A 22095-nucleotide genomic window follows, 5' to 3' on the forward strand; every position below is an offset into this window, starting at 1 on the left:
GAGCTCCTTTCTCTCTGTTTCTCACATTTATGCTCTAATTATAGTGGCCTGCTTGAAGTTCCTAGAATGCACCGTGATCTTTTTCCTTTGTATATGCTGTTCTCTTTGCCTAGAATGTTTAATAGATATCCCCTCATCTTTAGATCTGTATGCCCAGCACTGACTTCAGTACCTGCTATAAAATAGGTTCTCAAGGAATGGGAGGATAGATGGACAAATGGATGGATGAGTGAAGGAATGACTGAGTGACTAGCAAGCTAGATATATAAAGAGATAGAAAATCTATTGAAATATATCTCTATTGGTCAACAGCGTCCCCATTCAAATGCAGTCTATAAAGTGCTGCAAGGATATTCATCTTAAAATATAGATATGACCATGTCAAAACCTTAGAATACATGTTAAAAACATTCATTGGCTCTTCATCTTATAAATTCTGTTGTTATTTTTTCATCTTTACTAATAGGAGATATTTATACTTTCGCAGCCATTCCTGACCAAATAATCTAGCCATACTAAATTCAATTATATTACCCAAACTTATTCATTCTCTCACTTGTTCACTTATTTCATGACTCTAATAGCTATTTCAGTGCTAATGTAGTATTTTTATCTATCCTATTAATATAGCTACTGACTTCCTTTAAAAATGTGACAAAATGTTAACCTCCACTTTTATTTTCCTAAAGTCCTAAGTTGCTAGTGTAGAACAGAGAGGCTATAATTCATGGGAAAGTTCCTATAAGGGAATAAAGTTCCCAAGAAATACAAAGTAGTAGAAAGTTGGGGCAGAGATGCTTTTGTAAATGTGAGAAGCCTCCTTCTCTTTTAATCTAGGCAGTGACACTTTCCCCTATAAAGCTCCCTTAAAAACTGTAGGCTTTTCTGAATCCGATTTATACCCTCTCTGTGCAATAAAACCACACCCATGACTTTGTCTGAAGCTTGCTTTTCACTCCAGACTTAATCAGTGCTACTTTGGGTGTGTCAAACTGTTCAGAGATATTACTTTTAGGACTTTTTGAAGCCCCTTTATTTAGCCTATAGAGTCTTTTAGGCTGTATTTGAATTATTTGAAATGTTTTCATGAGGGCCCTTCTAGCCATATTCTTAATTTGGTATTTATGTTGAGGCCATGCCTTTCTGACAAAACCCCAGAATTGATCTTTCAGTGATTTGAAAGGCTGGCATTGAGATATAGTGTTTTTTGTTGTTGTTGTTGTTGTTGTTGTTGTTGTTGTTGTTTTTGTTTTTTGGGTTGTTGTTGGTTGGTTGGTTGGTTGGTTATATCAAATTCTGGTCTCTCTGTATTCCTTTACTTTCAAACTCATCAGTTCTTTATTTATCACATCTCTTTCTTGTAATACTTTATCAGTGCAACTGTTAAGAACCAATTGACACTTTAACATTCTGCCTGGAAATCTCATTACTCATTTATAACAGTCATTAGTTATATTTTCTGTCATGAAAGTTTTCTCAGGGGACAGCCTTACCAACTCTTTTTCTCTATGTAATATAGGATAGCCTCATGTTTTACCAGCCTCCTATAGCCATCCTTTCCAGTGCCTTTCAAGGTTCCATCTACCATCCAGTACCAAAGCCAAGGCCACATATTATAGGTTTTTGTTAGAGCACAGCTTATTTCTCTGTGGCAGTTTCTTTCTTATTCCTCGATGTTTCTCTCACCTCTCTCAAACAAGCTATCCTGAATTTATTCTCATCGCCCTGACAGTGTTCAAAGTAGAAATATTCAAGTGAGGGGTTCCTTGGTGGCTCAGCGGTTGAGCGTCTGCCTTTGGCCTAGGGCGTGACCCTGGGGTCCTGGGATCGAGTCCCGTATCAGGCTCCCTGCATGGAGCCTTCCTTTCCCTCTATGTCTTTGCCTCTCTCTTTCTGTTTCTTATGAATAAATAAAATTTAAATTAAAAAAAAGAAATACTCAAGTGCTTTTATACACTTATGCTGGCTACAAGTCTGCTAACATCCTGTTGGTCAAAGCAAGTCACATGGGCAAGCCCAGATTCTAGGGATCCAGAAATAAAGCCCACCCCTTTAGTAAGAGAATTTACAGAGTTAAATGTGTGAGTTTAGAAAGCTTTTTTATTGGAGTAATTAATAAATCAGTCTACCAGATATATTTCAGTTAGTCTTTAACAAATCAGACATATTTCATTTATATGCAATGAAGGAACCCCAAACTAAGTTAATGACTTTTAGTATGTTATTCAGTAAGCAATATATGATTAGAAAATTTAATTTTATGTTATATATTGTTTCTCTTATAGAAGCACATGGTTTCAAATGGGTCTTGCATACCTTATTTATAAATCTAAGCAGTATGATGGCTTTACCAAAGGAAGATGGAGTATGAAATAGTGCATTTTGATGCCTAAGACAAATGAAAATTCATTATCTATTTCTTTATTTCTCAGGTGATATCTGTGATCCCAATCCATGTGAAAATGGAGGTGTTTGTTTGTCAGGATTGTCTGACAATTCCTTTTCCTGCGAATGTCCAGATGGCTTCACAGATCCCAACTGTTCTAGTGTTGTGGAGGTTGGTAAGTGCAAGATTTAAGCATTTCAGTAGTTATTCTCTTTGTATGCATGAGTGACTGACAAATTTGGTGTGGTGAGGTATGGGTATTCTGTATAAGATTTCTGTGTACTGTGAATCAGTTTACCCCTCTGTAGTACTCTCAATTTTATAATATCTATTTTATAATTAAATTATATTTGTATTAGTGGTATTCCCAAATAATTTTAAAACGTTTTAGTGAATAACACTATACTTCAAAGTTACTACAAGTATTACTTGAATATAATACATTTTTATCTCTCTAATATTGATATACATTTAAAATTTCCTTCTTACTTAAAAATAAGTCCCTAGTCAATTTATTTAAATTAGCCACTCTAAATAATATAGAACTTATTTTAGTGACTGATAATACCAGTATTTTGTAGCTCTTTTAACCATTACTTTTCTAAGACTATAAATAAATAAAAGATGATGTTTCAGAGTCTGTGCTGTTCTTCAGAGTCTTCTCAAAAACTTTGCAAATATTGATTAGTCATTGATCATGTTGCAAATTTTCTTTCATCTGTTGAGTACTTCATTGGCATGTGTAGTTATGGATTCAGGGTAACTTCATAATTTCCAAATTGTTCCCATTAAGGATATGGCCGTACTTCAAATAATTTAGCACTGTTTTAACTTGTATAGAGATTTTTCTCTCTGACTAAAGGTAATACCATGATTAAATTTGAAAAAAAATCTATATTTGTTTCATATCAGTGCCAAGAAAAATAAAAAGTAGACTATATCTGTTCAATATAGGAAAACTAAACATGTTTTGAGTTAAATTTTTGTCAACCAGCATAAGCCTTGGAAACCTCAGAGGTTTTGATGGCTTTTGAAAAACGGTTTTGAAGAAGAGAACTATAGTAAGGGATCAGTTTGAGTTATGCATCATTGTACCTAATACAACTAACCTAGGACCTTTATTCATAATGGAACCCAACAACTATTGAATGAATGAAAGAAAGAATAATTAAAACTATTAACTTACCATTTTTGACCACTAGTTATTGGATTTTAGTGTGTTCTATTTGTTAAATGTGTTTTCTTGTATTTTTAAATGACATTAGTATGAAAGTATTACATCTGAAACAATTATATTATTACAGAAAGTTACCTTGTTCATTTAATCCATTTCAAATATAATTCTCTTCTAAGCCTTTTATTAACTCACTGCTAGTGTAGGGTGTTTGATACAGTGCCACTGAAATAAAACTTTTTTAGCAACTTTGACCCAGTCTCCAAATATGTACAGTGAGTTTCAGAGTTTAATATGAGAACCATATTCTCAGGAAAGTCTATATCTCTGGAGAAAATTATAGTCATAAATATTGCTAACAGGAAGAGATGAATAGAATAAAACTTTAGTGTTATATTTAAGCCCGCTAACCCCAAACTGACAGTGCCTTACGTTTGTAGTATATAATGTTTTTGTTGCTATTTTCTAAGAGCCAAATCTGGAATCAAAGAGGCAAATGTCTTTAAATAATTTAAAAATCAGTATCTTCATAGATTTTTTAAATAAATACTTGAATTCTTTGGTGCATATTTTTAAATTAATTCAATTTTTATCATTTTATCAGAAGAATAAGACTAGGGCAACAACACTTTAAATATACTGCCATATTCTATGTAGTTCAGTGAGACTGGAGACTCACATGATCATAGAATTAAGTTTTCCTCATATTCATTATTATATATTATTAAAATATGATATTCAGAAATAATGCAGTTATAGTATTTTATCTTAAGTTCTATTTTTTAGTGTGTGTTTTAAGCAACCACATTCTTCCATGGTATATATTCTTATAAGAAATATATCCATATCTTGGAAGAAATATATCCATTTTTATTTGCTTTCTAATTTGCATAGCATATTTAATTACACCAATTCTAATTTAATATCCTGGTTTTATAACATTAAAATAATAGAAAATAAGTACCCTCAAAGTTTTAAAAATATCCATAGTTTCTTGAATGCAACTTTGCTATTTTGTGATATTATATAATATATTATATATTATATAATATATTGCTATATTGTGTATTATAATTTTTTAAGTGAGAAAATATGGGGAAATCAAACAATCTAGGTTAGATACCTCTTTAGGACATACATGTATTACCTTACTTACCTTTCTACTACTTCTTTCTCAACTTTCATGTAATAAGGGAGTACTGAATATTTATTAAATACAAACATTTGGTAGCAATGCTTTTATTTTTTTATTTAAAAAAAATTTTAGCAGCAATGCTTTTTTAAAAGATTTTTATTTATTTATTCATGAGAGACACACAGAGAGAGGCAGAGACACAGGCAGAGGGAGAAGAAGGCTCCCCGCAGGGAGCCAATGTGGGACTCGATCCCAGATCCTGGGATCATGTGCTGAGCCGAAGGCAGACACTCAACCGCTGAGCCACCCAGGTGTTCCAGTAGCAATGCTTTTAATATCTAGCCTACCTGAGTTTCTTTTTTCATATTTTTAAGACTACTTATTGGGACAAAATATATGAAACATTAGATCATTTAAGACCATCCTGCATTTTTAGTTTGAAAAGTATACTCCTTTGGTGGGACATTTCTGTTGTTTTTTTCTAACCTTTAGGTAGCACCAGTTCAGAAAGCATAAAGTGTATTAGCATTTTATACACTCCCCCACTAAAAAAAGCTATAGGTGTTTTAATGTAATATCTTAAAAGATAGAAGATTTTAGTTGTTGCCATCGATGTATTTTTACTTACACATTAATCTCTTCAAAGATGGAGATGTGGCCAAGATTTCTTCTAACCTTTAAACTATATAAGTTTTGTGATTATATGAATTCTAAATCTCTTATTCTTACTTTCCAAAAGAAAGAAAATCTTTTCTATATTTTCTTAGAAAAAGTTTGGTTTTGATCTTAATTCTAAAAATTATTTTTATTCTGTTCACTCTACAATCAGATAATCTCTTTGTAGTACATCTAGGAAAGAGAATTTCAAATATGTACTATTCTTAGAGATAAAAATCACTTTTTGATTTTACCTCAAACCTCATCACTTTTAGTAACTTTGTTTTAAGTTCTTGATGCTACTTTTTTCAAAAAGATCTTCACCCAATTTTGTACTTTTATTTTTCCCTCCCAAAGCATCTAGTGACAGATAAGCACAAAACACTTTCTCGCATTTGCAATCAATCCTCATATCACCTACATTGCCATATTATGTGTGAAAGCTTGGAGAAATTGATCTGCTCAGGTTTGTGAACTTCATTCACTAGACAACATTGTTTTTCTTAGATATAATTCTTGATCTGTCTCTATACTCTAATATCCATCATTTACCCGTCTCTCTTTCTTTCCCACACACATCTCTCTATTCAGACATACTTCCACACTTCAATGTTCTCAGCCTCTTAGAGTTATTATAACTCACTTCTTAGAGCTACAAAAGGCATTAGGAAAATATCTCCTTGATTAAAGGAAAGGGAAAAAGAATCTACTGCTTATCCTCCGATTTGAAGACATCAGCCAGATTAACCAGTGTTTGCACAGATGTTCACTACATGCTATCTTTTTTCTCCAGGGGACTTATAGATAGACCACCGTGTGGTTAAGCCCCAAATTTCTTTCCACCTGCTCACATTCCTGGATGGCACTGGGTAATTTGGAGCCAAATGTTGACACGTTTATTTCATACAGAAATTTCTATTACCAGTGAATATTGTAGAGTTTGTTAAAAATTTGGAAATTATTAGATTATCTAAGTTACATGGCATAATTCCCCTCTGTGTGCTATCAGATTAATACAATAAAATAATAGCAATTACAAGCTTTTACAATTCAAATATATAGTATATTAATGTAATCAAAGAGAACAAAATAAGTGATTGACTTTTAAAAAATCTTAGTTTTCATGTATTTTTATATATCTATTGAGTACTTGCTAAGTAATAGTTACATATCTGGTGGAATGTAATGGTAAACAAATTTACAGAAATTATTGTCTAGCTAGGAAAGCAGATAAATAAATAGATGAATATGGTGGGTGGTGTGATAGCAGAATCATATGGAGTCATAAGAATATATAGCAGGTGTCTTATCTTAAGCTAGATGTCAGGGAATGTATGCTTACCTGAAAAAGTAATATTGTCACGTGATTATAAAAATTAATTCCAATCTAGAAAGATGAAAGATAAAAGTATTTGGACAGAGGAAATAATATTTAGAAAAGATCAGAGATAGGGGGATCCCTGGGTGGCTCGGTGGTTTGGTGCCTGCCTTTGGCCCAGGGTGTGATCCTGGAGTCCCGGGATCGAGTTCCACGTCGGGCTTCCAGCATGGAGTCTGCTTCTCCCTCTGCCTGTGTCTCTGCCTCTCTCTCTCTCTCTCTCTCTCTCTCTGTCTATCATGAATTAATAAATAAAATCTTTTAAAAAAATAAACTTAAGAAAAGATCAGAGATAAAAATCCTTCCATGAGCTGCAAGAAACTCAATGTGGCTGGAGTTTCAAAGGAAGACACATAGTGTCCCAATGCATCTGGAGAAGATAGTGGTGACAGATTCTGCCTGATGTTTTAAGGAATATGGACTTTATACTAAGAGACATGCAGAGGAGTTGTACTTTTAGAAGATCATTGTCATTACAATATGACAACATGGGAAAAAAAAGAACACAGTAAGGCAGGGGAACAATTTGAAGTCTTCTGCAGGAAACCAGATGAGACATGGTGATTTGGCTTGGACAACAAAGGGAATGGAAAAGAGATAACTTATAATTATTCAAAGGATACAATAGTGACTTTAGATATTTAGATATATTGTACACCAATAGTATACAATTGGTGACTGTTGGGATTACTGAGTAAAAGGAGTGTGGAGAAAGAGAGGAGTAAATGAGTTGAGTATTTCACATATTGAATTGGAGGAATTTGCTAGGTATTAGTTAAGAAACCAGGCTTAGATTTGTAAGTTATAATTATATAGACAGTTACTGATATTTAGGGAATGTATATAAATCAGCCCACAAGCAGAATTTTTATTTATTTATTTATTTATTTTAGATTTTATTTATTTATTCATGAGAGACACACACAGAGAGAGAGGCAGAGACACAGGCAGAGACAGAAGCAGGATCCATGCAGAAAGCCCGATCTGGGACTTGATCCTGGGTCTCTAGGATCCGGCCCTGGGCTGAAGGTGGCGCTAAACCGCTGAGCCACCCAGGCTGCCCACAAGCAGAATTTTTAAAAGAAAACCAAGGAATGGAAACTGTGAAGAAGCTCATCAGTAATTAAGCAATAGAATAGGTAGAGAAAGTCAAACCTATAAAGGAGTCTGAGAAGGAATGGTCAGAAAGATAAAAGAGAAACCAGAAAAGCATTGCACCTCAAAAGTTAGGGGTAAATCACATTTCAAGGAATGTGTGGTCAGCAGTATCAAATATGGTGGGGAAGTTGACCAAGATAAACATTTACATGGATTACATGTAGCTGATAGAAGATAATGCAAACACCAGTTTTGCTGGAGTTGTGGAGAAAGAGCTAGATTGTGGCACATGGAAGATATAGATATAAGACCTTTCAAAAGTGGCTAGGAATACAGGGAAACTTCCTCAACTTGATAAAAAAAAATCTATTAAAAATAGTGATTTGAAGGGGCACATGCACCCCAATGTTTATAGCAGCAATCATCATAATAACCAAAATATGGAAAGAGCCCAGATGTCCATCAACAGATGAATGGATAACAAAGATATAGTATCTGTATATGTATGTACACACATACACACACAATGGAGTATTACTCAGCCATTAAAAAGAATGAAATCTTGCCATTTGCAATGCTGTGGTTGGAATTAGAGGGTATAACATTGTACTGGAATTACTAGCCAATGTAATAAGTCAAGGAAAGAAAATAAAGTATACATTTTGGGAAGGAAAAATAAAACTACATTTTCCTGGATGATATGATCATCTATGTAGATAGAAATCTTAAAGAATCAACCAGAAAAATTCTGGAGTTAATAAGCAATTATAACAGGATTTAGAATGCAAGGTTAATTTATATACATGTCAATCATTTTTCTATAAACCTGTAATAAACAAGTGGAATTTGAATGTAAAAACACAGTAGTCAGAGCACAGAGGATTGTACGGCAGTGAAAATACTCTACATGATATTATAATGATGAATACATGTCATTATACATTTACCCGAATCCATCCAATACCCAATACCAAGGGTGAACCCTGCTGCAAACTTTGGGCTTTGGATAATTATGATGTATAAATGTAGGTTCATCAATTGTAATAAATGCACCATTCTGGTGAGGAATTTTAATAATGGGGAGACATTATGCATATGTGGGGGTCAGGAACTATATGGGAAAGCACTGTAATTTTCCCTCTTTTGCTGTGAACTTAAAACTGCCCCCCAAAATTGTCTTTAATTAAAAAAACAGCTATAACATTCAACCGTTTTTTTAATTTGTTTATCCATCAAATATTTATTGAATATATACTCTATGCCAGACACTATTCTTGGCACTAAGGATATAACCCCTGAAAAATAGGCTTTGCCTGTATAGATATCCTAATTAAATGGGTAATTAGAGAGTAAACCATCATACTTATCCCGGTAAGTTCTATAAAAAAAAGACACTTATGAGGGAGAATAAGAGGAGGTATATTTTTAGGAAGGATTATTAGAAAAGACCAAGAAGTTGGTTGGTGTTTGAACAGAGAGTGGAACTGAGGCAAATTCATTACGTTAGTATAGTGAGAGAGGATGTAACTTGAAAGAGGAGTTTGAACTAAGAGAAGTTTTTCCTTTAAGATGCAATTGTAATGTCATTATGATTCAGAAATATGCCATAAAACTTAAGCTTGTGTTTTACTAAGAATAAGCTAAACTAGATGACTCATATTAATATTTCAGTTATATCTAGTATACATTTAATCTTTTAAAACTATCACTCTGAAACCAAAGGACATAAACATTGGCATTTGGTAGTAATTTAAAATCCATTGTCACTTTTAGAAAAAAATTCCGGGTACTTGTGTGATGAGAGTAGTTCAATATAGGGTAGCTAAGGCAGTGGATTATGTCATTTGTAATTCTTCCTTTTTATCCTCTCGTAGTGGCATTGGCTTCTGACCAGGTTTTCTCATTTAGAAAAATTAATAAACATAAAGGTGCTTCATCCTGTTCTGTCTTCTCCTGTCCTCTTCTATCATATTCTAGTCAAACTTATTTCCTTTGGTAATTGGTATTCCTTTTCCAACGTGAACGCAGGTTCTTTTAAATTTGTGGCCCTCAGATCTCATCACTGATAATTTGTCCTCCTACTTCCATTTTGTTATAAGACATTGGTTACATTTATGCCAGAAACATAAAGTCTCATAATTAAAAAAAAAAAACAACAACAGTTTTCACTGTGTATCTTACCCCATGAATAGCTGTATTCATGTTTACCTTTTAGAAGGTGATCACGGTCAGAACATCAAGTAGCATAATAGAGGCTGACAATCTCTAAAAGACTTCTTGTTAGTGATCATGAAATACCGGAATGTTAAAAAGCTTTAAGTAGATCTCTTGGGTAGAGCAAGGCTATTTTTAGATTTCTAAACTTTGGTTACAAAATGAGAGATTTGATAAATTTCAGTTAAATTATTTATGTTAGATAAAATTATGAATAGTTGTCAGATTTTCCCCCCTTAAGATTACTTCTTGGACTAAGGAAGGATATCTTATGATTGAATCCATATTTCTAGAAATTATCATAATGAGAGCTATTTTGCATAGACTAAAATAGTTTCTCAAAAACTGCTAGCCATGGATGATTGCTAAGAAATTTCCCAGTCAACTAGACTCAGGGGATTTCATTTTCAGAGTTATATTTATTTAACTTTTCTGATAATAAGAAGGATTAATATGTGTTCCTGTAAACAAATAGAATTGTACAGTTAAGATGGCAGAGTTAATGATTTAAGGGTAAATTTTTGCCATTTATTTTGTATATACTACAGAAACTTAATTTTTTTTACATATGTAAATATTTCTATAGCATACCTTATAAACAATTCTCTTCTTAATTTTAAAATGTTTCTACTTTAAGATCACCTGGATGGCTCAGTAGGTAAGCATCCAACTTTTGATGCCAGCTCAGGTCATGATCTTGGAATCCTGAGATAGAGCATTAGGCTCCATGCTCAGCAGAGAGTCTACTTAAGGTTCTCTCTCTCTCCCTCTTCGCCACATACACTCTCTCAAAATAAATAAATATTTAATAAATAAATAAATAAAATGTTTCTACTTTTTTTGTTAATTATAATGATAGAATTTATTACCTTGCAATTTCAAGCCCTCATAATCATATATTAACTTAAAAAAAAACCCACAAAGTAGAGAACATCAAAGAATCATAGTAAATGTCAAGTTACAGAACTCCTCTCTCGCCCAGAAGAATGATAAGAGCCAATTTGTGGTAAAGTTTTTATTTATAAGAAAAGAAGTGTAAACTGTTAAAAGAAATACTGATACATACCATTTTAACCATTTTAACCATCGTCTTTTTTTCTTTCTGAGAGTATACCCTTTCTGCGGCTTGGGGTTAAATACTTTGGTGAATGAAGTGATAGTGTGCATCATTGTGCTTTTCTGTTTAACAAATCGTTACAAATTTAGTGGGTTTAAACAACCATTTATCTCTCAGTTGAGAGTAAATGTGTTTTGATTGTCTGGTACTGGGTAGTGGAACATGGTAGGGAACATGATAACTTGTCTCTACTAGATCAGGCTTCCTTATGTGGTGGTGGAAGGGAAAGAGCAGTTAGAAAGATCAGGCCCAAATTATAAGCACTTTTCCATTCCCAGTTTATGTCACTTTAGCTAACAACAGTTTTGGTAGGAGGACTGACCACGTCACATTGAAAAGGTTAAGATGCAAGAAGGGAAAAAAGAATTTGTGGGTGGTTTTACAGTCTACCATAAAATGTTAGTTGCTTTTCTTTTACTTTTTAATTTTTAAAAGTTAACAGTTTTTATTGGCAATGCAGAACATTAATGAACATGTAAATATGTTTGTAGATATGTATTTTTGTGTTACTATCTATGAAGGTAAATCTGTTTCTTTATAAGGGAGGAAAAAGTGAAAGCTCTCTTAAAAAGGGAAAAATTTGATCATTTTCTGTTCATTTTAGGAAATATATTGAAAAATTAGAAAAGTAAAAATGGAAAATGACATTAAGTTGTTCTTTTATTCAGATTCCAAATGGAATGGCATGAAGTCAGTTCTGACACTGCCAAAATGTAAATTTCCACACATTTATGAAACTGAAAATTGCTGTTTTAAAGTAATAGGTTAAGTGGCAAATTTATCATTAACTTCTTGAAAAATTTTCCCTTCCAGGTTGAGTACTTTCATGAAAAAGAGGTTTATAAGGGACTCATAGATGACATAAAACAGTTAAAACATGCCCAACAATCCTAAGACTTTTCCTATAGTTATATGGTTTTCTCTTCTTTATTAATTTTCAACATGAATCTCTTTTCTTGAGTCTAACAATTATTTATACTGTTTCTTTTTAATCCAGTTAATTACATATTTGATTAATGGTTTAAAATTAACATTAAAAATAACATTATTTAAAAAAAATTTTTTTAGAAGATTTTCTTACTTAAGAAAGAGAAAGAGAGTATGGAGAGGGGCGGAGGGAAAAGAACCTTGAGCAAATTACCCGCTGAGCACAAAGCCCAACTCAGGCTGATCTCAGTACCCTAAGATCCTGCGAGGAAATCAAGGGTCAGACACTTAACCAACTGAACCACCCAGGTGCCCCAAAAAGTAACATTACTTTTGAGCAATCATGACAAGGTTTTAATATTTTATCATGTCAGGGAAATTGACATGTTGCTGGAAAATGAGCAATTGTTCTTCTTTTGACTACAAGAGAAAGAAGACAATGAAAAAAGGAATTATCTTTAGATTGAGTTGCTGAATGCCATCATCAGGAAGAAAAGTGAATAGCATGTACATTGGTTTTGTCCTGGATATAGCCAGCTAGAAAGACTAGTCAGGAAAGTAGTAAATAACGGCTCTAAAGAAAGTAGAGTAAGATAACTGGATAAAGAAATTCTAAGAAGGTTAGATAAAGGTGGGAAGTGAGAAAATGATTAATAGTACTCTGTGGAAACTGAAAGCCTATTGGCTGAATCATAGAGCATTTGCTCTTATCTTTCCTCTTACCATTAGTTGAAAATAGAATGAAGAGAAAGAGATGAATAACGCATTACAAATTCATTGCAAAGAAGTGTCTTGATAGATTGAAACTTATTTTTTACAGCTATTAGAAATCCTGTAGTATATTTAATGTTCATAAGTTAGATAAAGTAATTAATCACCAGATCTTTATTGGGACCTACGGTGTGCTAAAATCAGGCTATTTGTTATGGTTACTACAATGAAATGGAAGGCATAAAATCCTTATTCAAGGAGCTTCAAGTGGCTGTCATTGTGCGAAGGTTTATTTGGCCACAGTGCCTGAAGTCATAGGAAAATTGGACGACACGTCAAGGTAACTTTGTACTCTAAGACAGTTTGTCTAAATCAGAGTATTTATGTGGAGGCAGATTCTGTAATCCATGTTATTTAAAGTACAGTGACAACACATAATTTTTAAATGAGTCATATAATGAGTGAGAATTTGGGCAGATTCCTCTTTGGAATATATTAAATTTTTCCCTTTGAAAGTATAAAACTCACCAAACTATGATTTAAAATGCACAACAATCAGTATTTATTGTTCTCTTTATTTTATTTTAATCAAGGCTTGGAAAATAAAGTAAGGAGGATACAATTTTGGTTCGTCAGCAAAAGATGGAGCCAGTCTTAGGGTGTTTTCTTTGGTGCTAACCCTTGGAAAATTGAAGCAGACTCCTCACAGAGAAGTCGATGTGGGACTTGATCCCTGGACTCCCGGGATCATGCCCTGAGCCCTGAGCCAAAGGCAGAACGCTCAACTGCTGAGCTACCCAGGCGTCCCAATAGCAAATTTCAAATAAGAATTAGCCCCTTCTTTTTTTGGCATGTTGCAAAATCTCCACAAGACTTTTATCTGGTAAGATTTTAATTGAGAAATCAGAACCCAAGTGCTTCATCCAGATCATGGAGAGGGATTGAGTAGAGAACTCATTGCTGTTACTTATTGACATAGTAGCTACCAAACATTTTCAACAGGGCAAATACTGTTTGTGTCGTTCAACTCTCTTTCAATCAGTGGCTTTGACTCCCCCAGGCAATGGATATACCAGGGTACATCCTAGAACATGTTCTGACCTTTGAGGTCAACTTCCACTAATATTAAGTGATAGAAGCTGAGCTCTGTTGTTCTTCAGAGTAGTGTCGTGACCCCACAGTTCTGTGGTAAGGCTCACCTCACAACCAGGCATGCTGGCTATCAAACGTAATGAACATTGAAGGAGGTGGGCAGATAGTCTTTTTATGTGGTTTACCAATCACCATAATGCCAAGGACATTTTTTTCCTCACTCTTTCTCTTTAATAATGTCTTGTATTTTTAGAGTACTCTATTCATTAAAATGCTAATATACATATTATTCTTGTAATAACCTTGAAATAAACAGTTGAGCTAATACCAGGCTCAATGTTAAATAGGAAAGTGATTCTGTGATAAATGTAATGACTAGACCAAGGTCATAGATTTCTGCTCAAAGGCAGGCAGACAGGTATTAAGTCTGAGGTTTCATCCCATGCATTCTCCATGGTCCAGTGTCTGTGTTCAAATTAAACTGTGCCTGTTACATATATGGGGATGAGTATTTTGAAACAATAAATGAACCTGGAGATATAATAGTAATTATAATAATACCTTAATTACAGTGTTTGTCACATGCTGAGCATGCTTTCTTAGAACTGTGGTAACACATTCTTTAAGAGATTGCGTCATTGTATTTTGGTTAAGAACTCAGCCAGACTGAATTCAATCCTGGTTCTTCTTTTTACTATCTCTGCTACTTTGGGCAAGTTGCTTAACCTGTTAATGCCTTAGTAGCCTTATCAGGGTAGTAATAGTACCAACTTGGAAGAGGCTTTGTTCAAATTAAACGAATTAAATTTGTAAGACTCTTAAGAAAAGTGTCTACCTTATAATAAGAGCTATATAGAAGTTATAAAATCTTATAGACAATTCAGAGGCTACATGCAAAAATCAGACTTCTAAGTTCCTGAATATTCCTCTATCATTTTAGTCATTAATAACATTATCAAGATGTCCAATAAATCCTGATCTATTATTTTTATGTCAGGATTTTTTCTGCTTATGCTTGAATATGCAAACTGGGGGCAATTTAGCTGTCAGCTTTTAATTTTTCAAAAATTTCTTTCCTTCAATGTATAATTTGATAAATCACCTTACTTAGTATGGGAAAAAGAGAACCCTATGTTTTATTATTTGAAAATTATGAGTAATGTAAGTAATGCTTGCATAATTAGGAATTGGCCTTTTAGGAGTATAGCTTTCCTTATGCTTACAGCAAATAACTTATGAATTGATTTTTCTTTGTAAGAGTGCAAAATGGGAATCTGTAAAGGTATAATAAATACCAAGCTGAAATTTATGATACCATATCAATACTAGGTTTTTAGATGTGATAGATCAACAATAAGCTCTTTGTGGCTTTGCATAAAGACAGAATCACAGAGTAGAAAAGACCACTAGGATGTTCCATTTAACCAATTATTATTGAGCATCTTTTAAAAGCTATTCCTAACCCCCAGAGGCTAATCTCCCCTTTGTCTGTGGCCCAAAAATTAAAAAAAAAACCTGCCCTTGAGATACTTCTATTTGAAAAAGAATTATAAAACACCTACATCAGTAGCCATTACACAATGCAGTAAATATTCATCATAAGAAGAGAATAAAGTGCAATAGGTAGCAAGGAGGATAGGTCACTTTGAGTCCAGGGATCAGATTTCACAGCTAAAATAGCTTTTAAAATTGGGTGGAATGGAAGTGTAGTTCACCAGCAAAGTTATTAGAGGGGAACATTTTAAGCAAAATGCCGGATGACAAATGCAAAAAAGATGAGAGACTTGGGAAACTTCTGGAAGAATTAGCCTTAGTTGTTGCCTAGACTATTTGGTATTCTTAGGAATGACTGGGAGCCAGACCAGCGAGGTGACTGGGACCTATATCTCATAGGACCTCCAGTCATCCTCTTAGACTATTCTCATAATATTGTTTTCAGTGTTATTAACAAAGTTATCCCGGGATCATGATTCTATGATCTCTTTTAATAATACATTATTGAAATATACAAACATTATCTTAAAAAAACACAAACACTTCACTGAATGTATTTGGGGTAATTTTTAAGTACTACCTCATGCTTTTCTTTTGAGGATTCAATTCTACTATTTTTCTCTTTTACATTTTTATCCTGCCTCCAAGATCTTTTATTCATTTCATTAATTGCTGTGATTGTTTTCAGTAAGACTTGGTCTAATAGATAGTTGATTTGGGAAAGGCTGAATGTGGCTTTTTTACTGAAATTAGTGCTAGTTTCTAACGTAGGATTTCTAACCAGAAATTAATTTCAGTATAAAGGTCTAACAGTAGTTTCTAGGATACTCTTCTGTGACTGTAAATGTGAGTTGACATGTGGAAAATCCCACGAGAAGCCATCAAATATTTATATTCACCTGGATGCTGGATGGTTATCTCATCCAAACACTTAAGGAAACTGTTACAGTAAAGACAAGTGTTTGGTTTTCTTGTCTGTGGATTTAGCAACTGTGTATGAGATAAACATAAACCAGTTTCTTTGCTAGAGAGAAAGTAAAAGATTAAAAGAATAATTTTAAGGCTTTGCTTAGTGCAAAATTTTGTAATTTTTTCCTATTGCTAAAATACTTTTAACATTGCTAGAAAGCCAGTCATATTCTCCTTTGACCTCATCCCAAGCATGATCTCCTTTGTCACATGTCTACCTCCCTCCCCCTTTTATCCTGCCCAATCTTGCTCTCAGACAAGAACAAGATAAGATTGTGGTCCCTAGCTCTAGGAATTAGTATAAGGTACAGCTGAAAGAAGGAGAAAAAGGAAATGAATTCTTTACTTTTTTAGTAGCTAATACAGTGTTGAATTATTAATTGTTATATAGCAGCCTAAAGAAGGCAGGTAATAAGGGCATTGTATTTTGTCCTAGTCAGATCTGCTCTGGAGATCTAATTCATGTTACTATATTTCAAAAGACCTTGACAAATTTGAATTTATCAGCAGGAGGTTAAAAAAAAATGAAGACCAGGGTGTATTCCATGATATATGAAATTAAATGGAGATGTTTACCTCAGTTAAGAAGAAAATTATGAGGTGTATGATACTCATCTTCAGATATTTGAATGACTGTTCTGTCAAAAAAAGAGTCATATTGTTCCATTGTTTTCCAGAGGCTAGCCCTGGGAGAGCAATGTGACACGTTTCTTTTTGAAATTATAAGTTCCCTGCCACTAGAAGTTTTGAAGGCATATTTAGATTTTTTTTCAGTTGGCAGATTGGACTAAGTGACCTTTGAGTCTGGTTTGGATTTAAAATTTTGTTTTTCAAAGTTGCTTACCTCCTCTTTTCTGAACAGATTATTTCCTTGACTCTTTTGTGTTATTTTTGACAGTTTGGAAGAGTAGAAGTTAATAGTATGCTTTCACAACCTGAAAATAACCTCAAAGACAAGAACAATGGGGCTTGGGACCTCCCTGAATAGCTCTGTACCATTATTCGATTTCATTGTCTTAAAGTTTGACCTGTCTACTTTTTTTTTTTTTTATCAGTTGAGTTCTTTAAAGACATTTCAATTAAGGAAAAATTTGGCCTAGGGAGACCAGTTTTGCAGATAGGGAAATCACATTGTCAATGTCATTTGATTAATGCCTGAATGTGGATACACTGACTATTTTCCTTTAAAGAAGATCCTAATGATTCCGAAGAGAAAGCATTTAATTTTAACTTCTATTTTAACAGGTAGGAGAAAAATCCAATCCTTTTTAGCAGTCATTAACTGACTGATGAATAAGTCAGTGGCACATTAGATAAGTTGGGTTCTGTATAGGCAAGTGGAAGCTGTGCTTTATCTCTTAAAGTTAGTGTCCTTGGGATGAGTTCAAACTATGTGAAAAAAAATAAGTCCTTTCGACCAAAGAGAAACGTAGATCTACCAGCGATATCACATCTCTATTCAAATTAGACCTGCCCACTATTTTTTCCCCTTCATCTTTTGAGTTTCAAGAGATATTTTAATTAAGCCAAGTACATGGAACTGTATTTTGGGAACTCATCATTTCAAAGCCATCATAAAATTTCTGAATTCCTCTTTGTAATATAAGCAGCAAAAAAGGAATGATGTTTTGTTAAAAGGCAAATCTCAAAGGTAGTAAAATATCATCTTTGAAATAACTGTAACATATTAAATATTTGCTTGTGCACACATACATTATATGCAAAGACTTTGTAATAAAGCAATTTTCTGTTTTCAAATGGCCACCATTTATTTTTCTTAAAATACTGAAGTTTTCTATTACTTAATATAAGAATGTTATACTCAGTGTTCAACCCTAAGGCTGCATCTGCCCAGCTACAGAGCTCAGTCATTTCTTTTCTCTCTATGTCTTTTACTATTTGGACATGGGATGCTGAAGTTTCTACTTGGTCACCAATAATGGTACCTCTATAGTGGGAGTAACTTTCACAGGAAGAAGGCACAAATATCATATTGTCCAATATATTTAACAAGCATATCACTATATATAGGCTGATGGCATAAAAGAGGATCATTTAAAAGCCTTATTTATAAAGAGTAAATATTTTATATTGTACATAGTATTATGAGCTTATTTATTTAATGAAATTTGGTCATATATTTTTGTTTCATGTTTCTGTCACTATTCAAATGGAGTCTGATTATTCATTGCAATATTATTTGTAAGAAAGGAACCCTTGATTCCATCCAAATATCATTCAACAGTTAAATAAGTTATGGTATGTCCATAAAACAGAACATTATTAAATATTCCCCTATTCACTGAGTATATTGACAGAAAAATATGTGCAAATAGTGAAAAAGCAAGTTATAGAACAGCATGTGTTGTATAATCCTTTTTGTTTATATTATAAATAAAAATATAATTACTGGTTTATACACTATATGCATAATACAAGTCATATGCATATAAATTTTACTTCATAATTCAGTTTATGATGAGTTATTTAGTAATTTAGATAATTTAATAAATATATTTCTAATTCCTAATGCAAACCTTAACCCATTTTGACAATGTTTGATTTTCTGGTTTTTGGTGGGGTTTTTTTGGTCAACCCCATAATCACAATATCTTTTCTGACATTAAAATTTTATGTGCAATGATTCTGTGGTTTCCTTAAGTGGATGCTGTCACTTAGGGTTTTGTGTCAATATTGCTGGTCTCTCCATTACCTTTTAGTTTTTTCTTCTTTTGGTTTTAACAGATTTGCTTTTTAGATTAGTGCATCTGTCCAGACTTATGGAAATGACTTGAGGTTGAAGTGAGCAGTTTCCCACATAGAAACAAAGTAGAAATCCATGAAACAATGACCCTATGGTAGCAGTTTCCTTCTGTCAGTGCTGTGAAACAAAATAATATGTGTGCTTTAACCATTTCAATGTTACATATTATGTGCATGTAACCTCTGGTGCATGGTTTCCCTGGTCACATAACACAGCATTCTCTTTGCAGAATTATTTCCTCTCTCCTATATTAAATTTTCAGAAAGATTATGAATTAATTATATTTAAAATCAATATAATCTGAGCAGTCATATACATATCAACTGTTGATCTGCTTGATCCTTCTCAAGTTTCTTCTTTCCATCTGTCCACAAATTTTCTTAGGACACCTTAGGTTTAATTACCAATCCTTACTTTACATGGCTCATAACCATGTAAAAACCAGGCATTAAATTCACTTACCAGCCTTCATTTTCTCATCTCTAATATTGGATAGCTTTCCAGAAATGTTCAGTACCAATTATGTGCACTTATATATATGGTACTATATACTAACAGTTCACATAACTGTTATTCTGAATGAAGGATAGTAGATAAGGACCAGCTTGGGAACAAGACTGGAAAATACCTCTATTTTGTTTCAATCTGGCTTTGGGTTATAGTTTAAAAATCAGTGGGGGATTGAAGGGGACAACTACACAAATCTGGAGACTAAAATAAATACTAATGTATTGTGTGAGGATGGTGAGATTTGAATTAAACCTACAAGGGTAGGATGAATTTGGAAAGGGAATGAGAACACATAGAAAAAAGGATATTTGAGGACAATTGAACAGATACATGAAATATTGAATTATAAGGCCTTTGTAGTGTCAAATCAGCTAGTTTAAAGATCTTTAGTGCTTCCTTTAAGTAAGAAAATGTATCCTAATGATGTCCCCAAAGTCTCTTTAATACTAACTGGGAGATGAGTCATGTTACTTCCCAACTTCCCAATATTCTGGTTTAGTTTTATAAATTATGTATTTTTTAACTCAGTGGCAAAACAATGGAACTAAAGCTTCCATTCATTTTTTAAATTATTTTTCCCATTTGTACCTATTTCCAAAATGAGAAAATCGCAAATGCACTGCTAATTGCTGTTAACATGATTCATTGTTTAACTGGATTGTGAAACCCATGTGAGCTATATCACTACTAAACATAGAAAGTGTTTTTGTGGTTCTATTTTAATGAATCTATTTATCTAATAAGCATTAGTTTGATGCTTTTTTGAGTTAGTTTAAAATCACGGATTTATTTTTTCGTGAGATGATCAAATGGTCATTAGAGCAAGTATTGTCTTTTTAACCATTATTCCTCCTCAAGAAAGTAAATCTGATTTATTTTTTATTTATTTATTTTTGTAAATCTGATTTATATTACTATATAGCTATATAAGTTAGTATATGTATAATTATATATAGAGCTATATAACTAAAACATAGATGAAGATGTAAGGTTTTCTCTTTGGTAAGTCTAGTAACATAGCTTAATGAAACATGAATTTTATTGAGCAACAGAGAGGATTGTATTAAATATTTATTCATATTTTTCTTTCTTTTGACAAATGTTTACTGAGCCCTACAACATTGTAGACATTATTCTAAAATTACAGTTATAATGGTGAGCAAAAAGTCACAGCCCTGACCTTATAGTACTCCTAATCCGATGGAGTACAAATATGTACTTATACAACTATATGTATACATAGTTACATGTATTATATATTACTAACTGTACTCAAATAGATGGCATTTTCCAAATTTGGAACAGGAATCAAAACGCATGTGAAAAACTGATAGAATAGAGAAGACTTTGTAATTCTCTAAATATTTTCAATGCAAATACATTGCATTGTGTCCCAAATATTCTGCAGTTCTAAGAGTATAGAACTGACCAAACCATTTGCTATCTGAAGTCTTTGGCCAGGAGAGAATATCCCTCTTTGTATTTTCACAAGGAAGAAATTCGTAATGGCAACTTTTAAGTCCTAAAGCATGTCCTCTTTGGGCCATTGGCCAAAAAACAAATGAACACACAAATAATAAAACAAAAACCATATAAACCAAAACCTATCTCTAAATGCATCTCTGAATACTTATAGAAGCAACTCTACAACCTGTTTAAATGACTGAGTTCACAAATTTGAATGATAGTTTGCTTTGCTTTAGTAATCACACACAGACTTACATATACATTAGCATACACATTCATATTTTTAACATTTAATATCTGGGCAAACATGAATAATCATACATAAATATCATTGTTATTTTTTCATTACTGCCGTTGAATAAAAACTTCTGAAATATTATCAGAGTTTAAGAATATATATTTCTTGTTTCTTTGTTTATGGAAATAATGAATTACAGAGATAATTTCAAAGCTGCAGAGCTTATTTTGTTTATAACTAACTAGATTTATAATATAGCAAACAAAATGATCCATAAGTCAATATGAATTGAGTAACATCCCTATGTAAAATAGATTATAATATGCTAAGAGATGTATTTTACATCTTTCATAATGAACTATTCCTATTTGATGGTGAGCCACACTGGGTATACAATTGGATGGTTTTTGAGTTTTTTGTGTTTTTAAAGATTTTGTTTATTTATTTGAGAGAGAATGAGGGCAAGAGAAATCAGAGAGGGAGAGGGAGAAGCAGACATGCTGCTGAATAGGGACCCCAATGTGGGGCTCAATCCCAGGACCCTAGGATCATGACCTGAGCTGAAGGTAGACACTTAACTGACTGAACCACTGAGGTGTCCCTCGGTGTTTATTTAAAATACCCAAAGATAAGACAAAGAGAGGAGACAAGAATTGTTGATACCATATTGAACTAAAGCCTGTCCAGTGAAGAAGTATGTGTGTCTTAATATCATATGTGTATCAGAGTAATACACAGCCCTTTGGGTTTGGGTAATTATTGTT

At 33.1% G+C, this 22095-nt stretch overlaps 1 protein-coding gene across 2 annotated transcripts in view; it reads left to right on the top strand.

The window, feature by feature from the left end:
• EDIL3 (EGF like repeats and discoidin domains 3) overlaps positions 1–22095 on the top strand; it is a 388297-nt gene that overhangs the window by 117134 nt on the left and 249068 nt on the right. For both annotated transcript variants that reach the window (XM_072736863.1, XM_072736862.1), the window contains exon 2: positions 2433–2561. In XM_072736863.1, coding sequence (XP_072592964.1) covers positions 2433–2561 — 129 coding nt within the window. The remainder of the gene's footprint in view (positions 1–2432; positions 2562–22095) is intronic.

The sequence above is a fragment of the Vulpes vulpes genome, chromosome 14 (genome assembly GCF_048418805.1).
Source record: "Vulpes vulpes isolate BD-2025 chromosome 14, VulVul3, whole genome shotgun sequence".
Lineage (NCBI taxonomy): Eukaryota > Metazoa > Chordata > Mammalia > Carnivora > Canidae > Vulpes > Vulpes vulpes.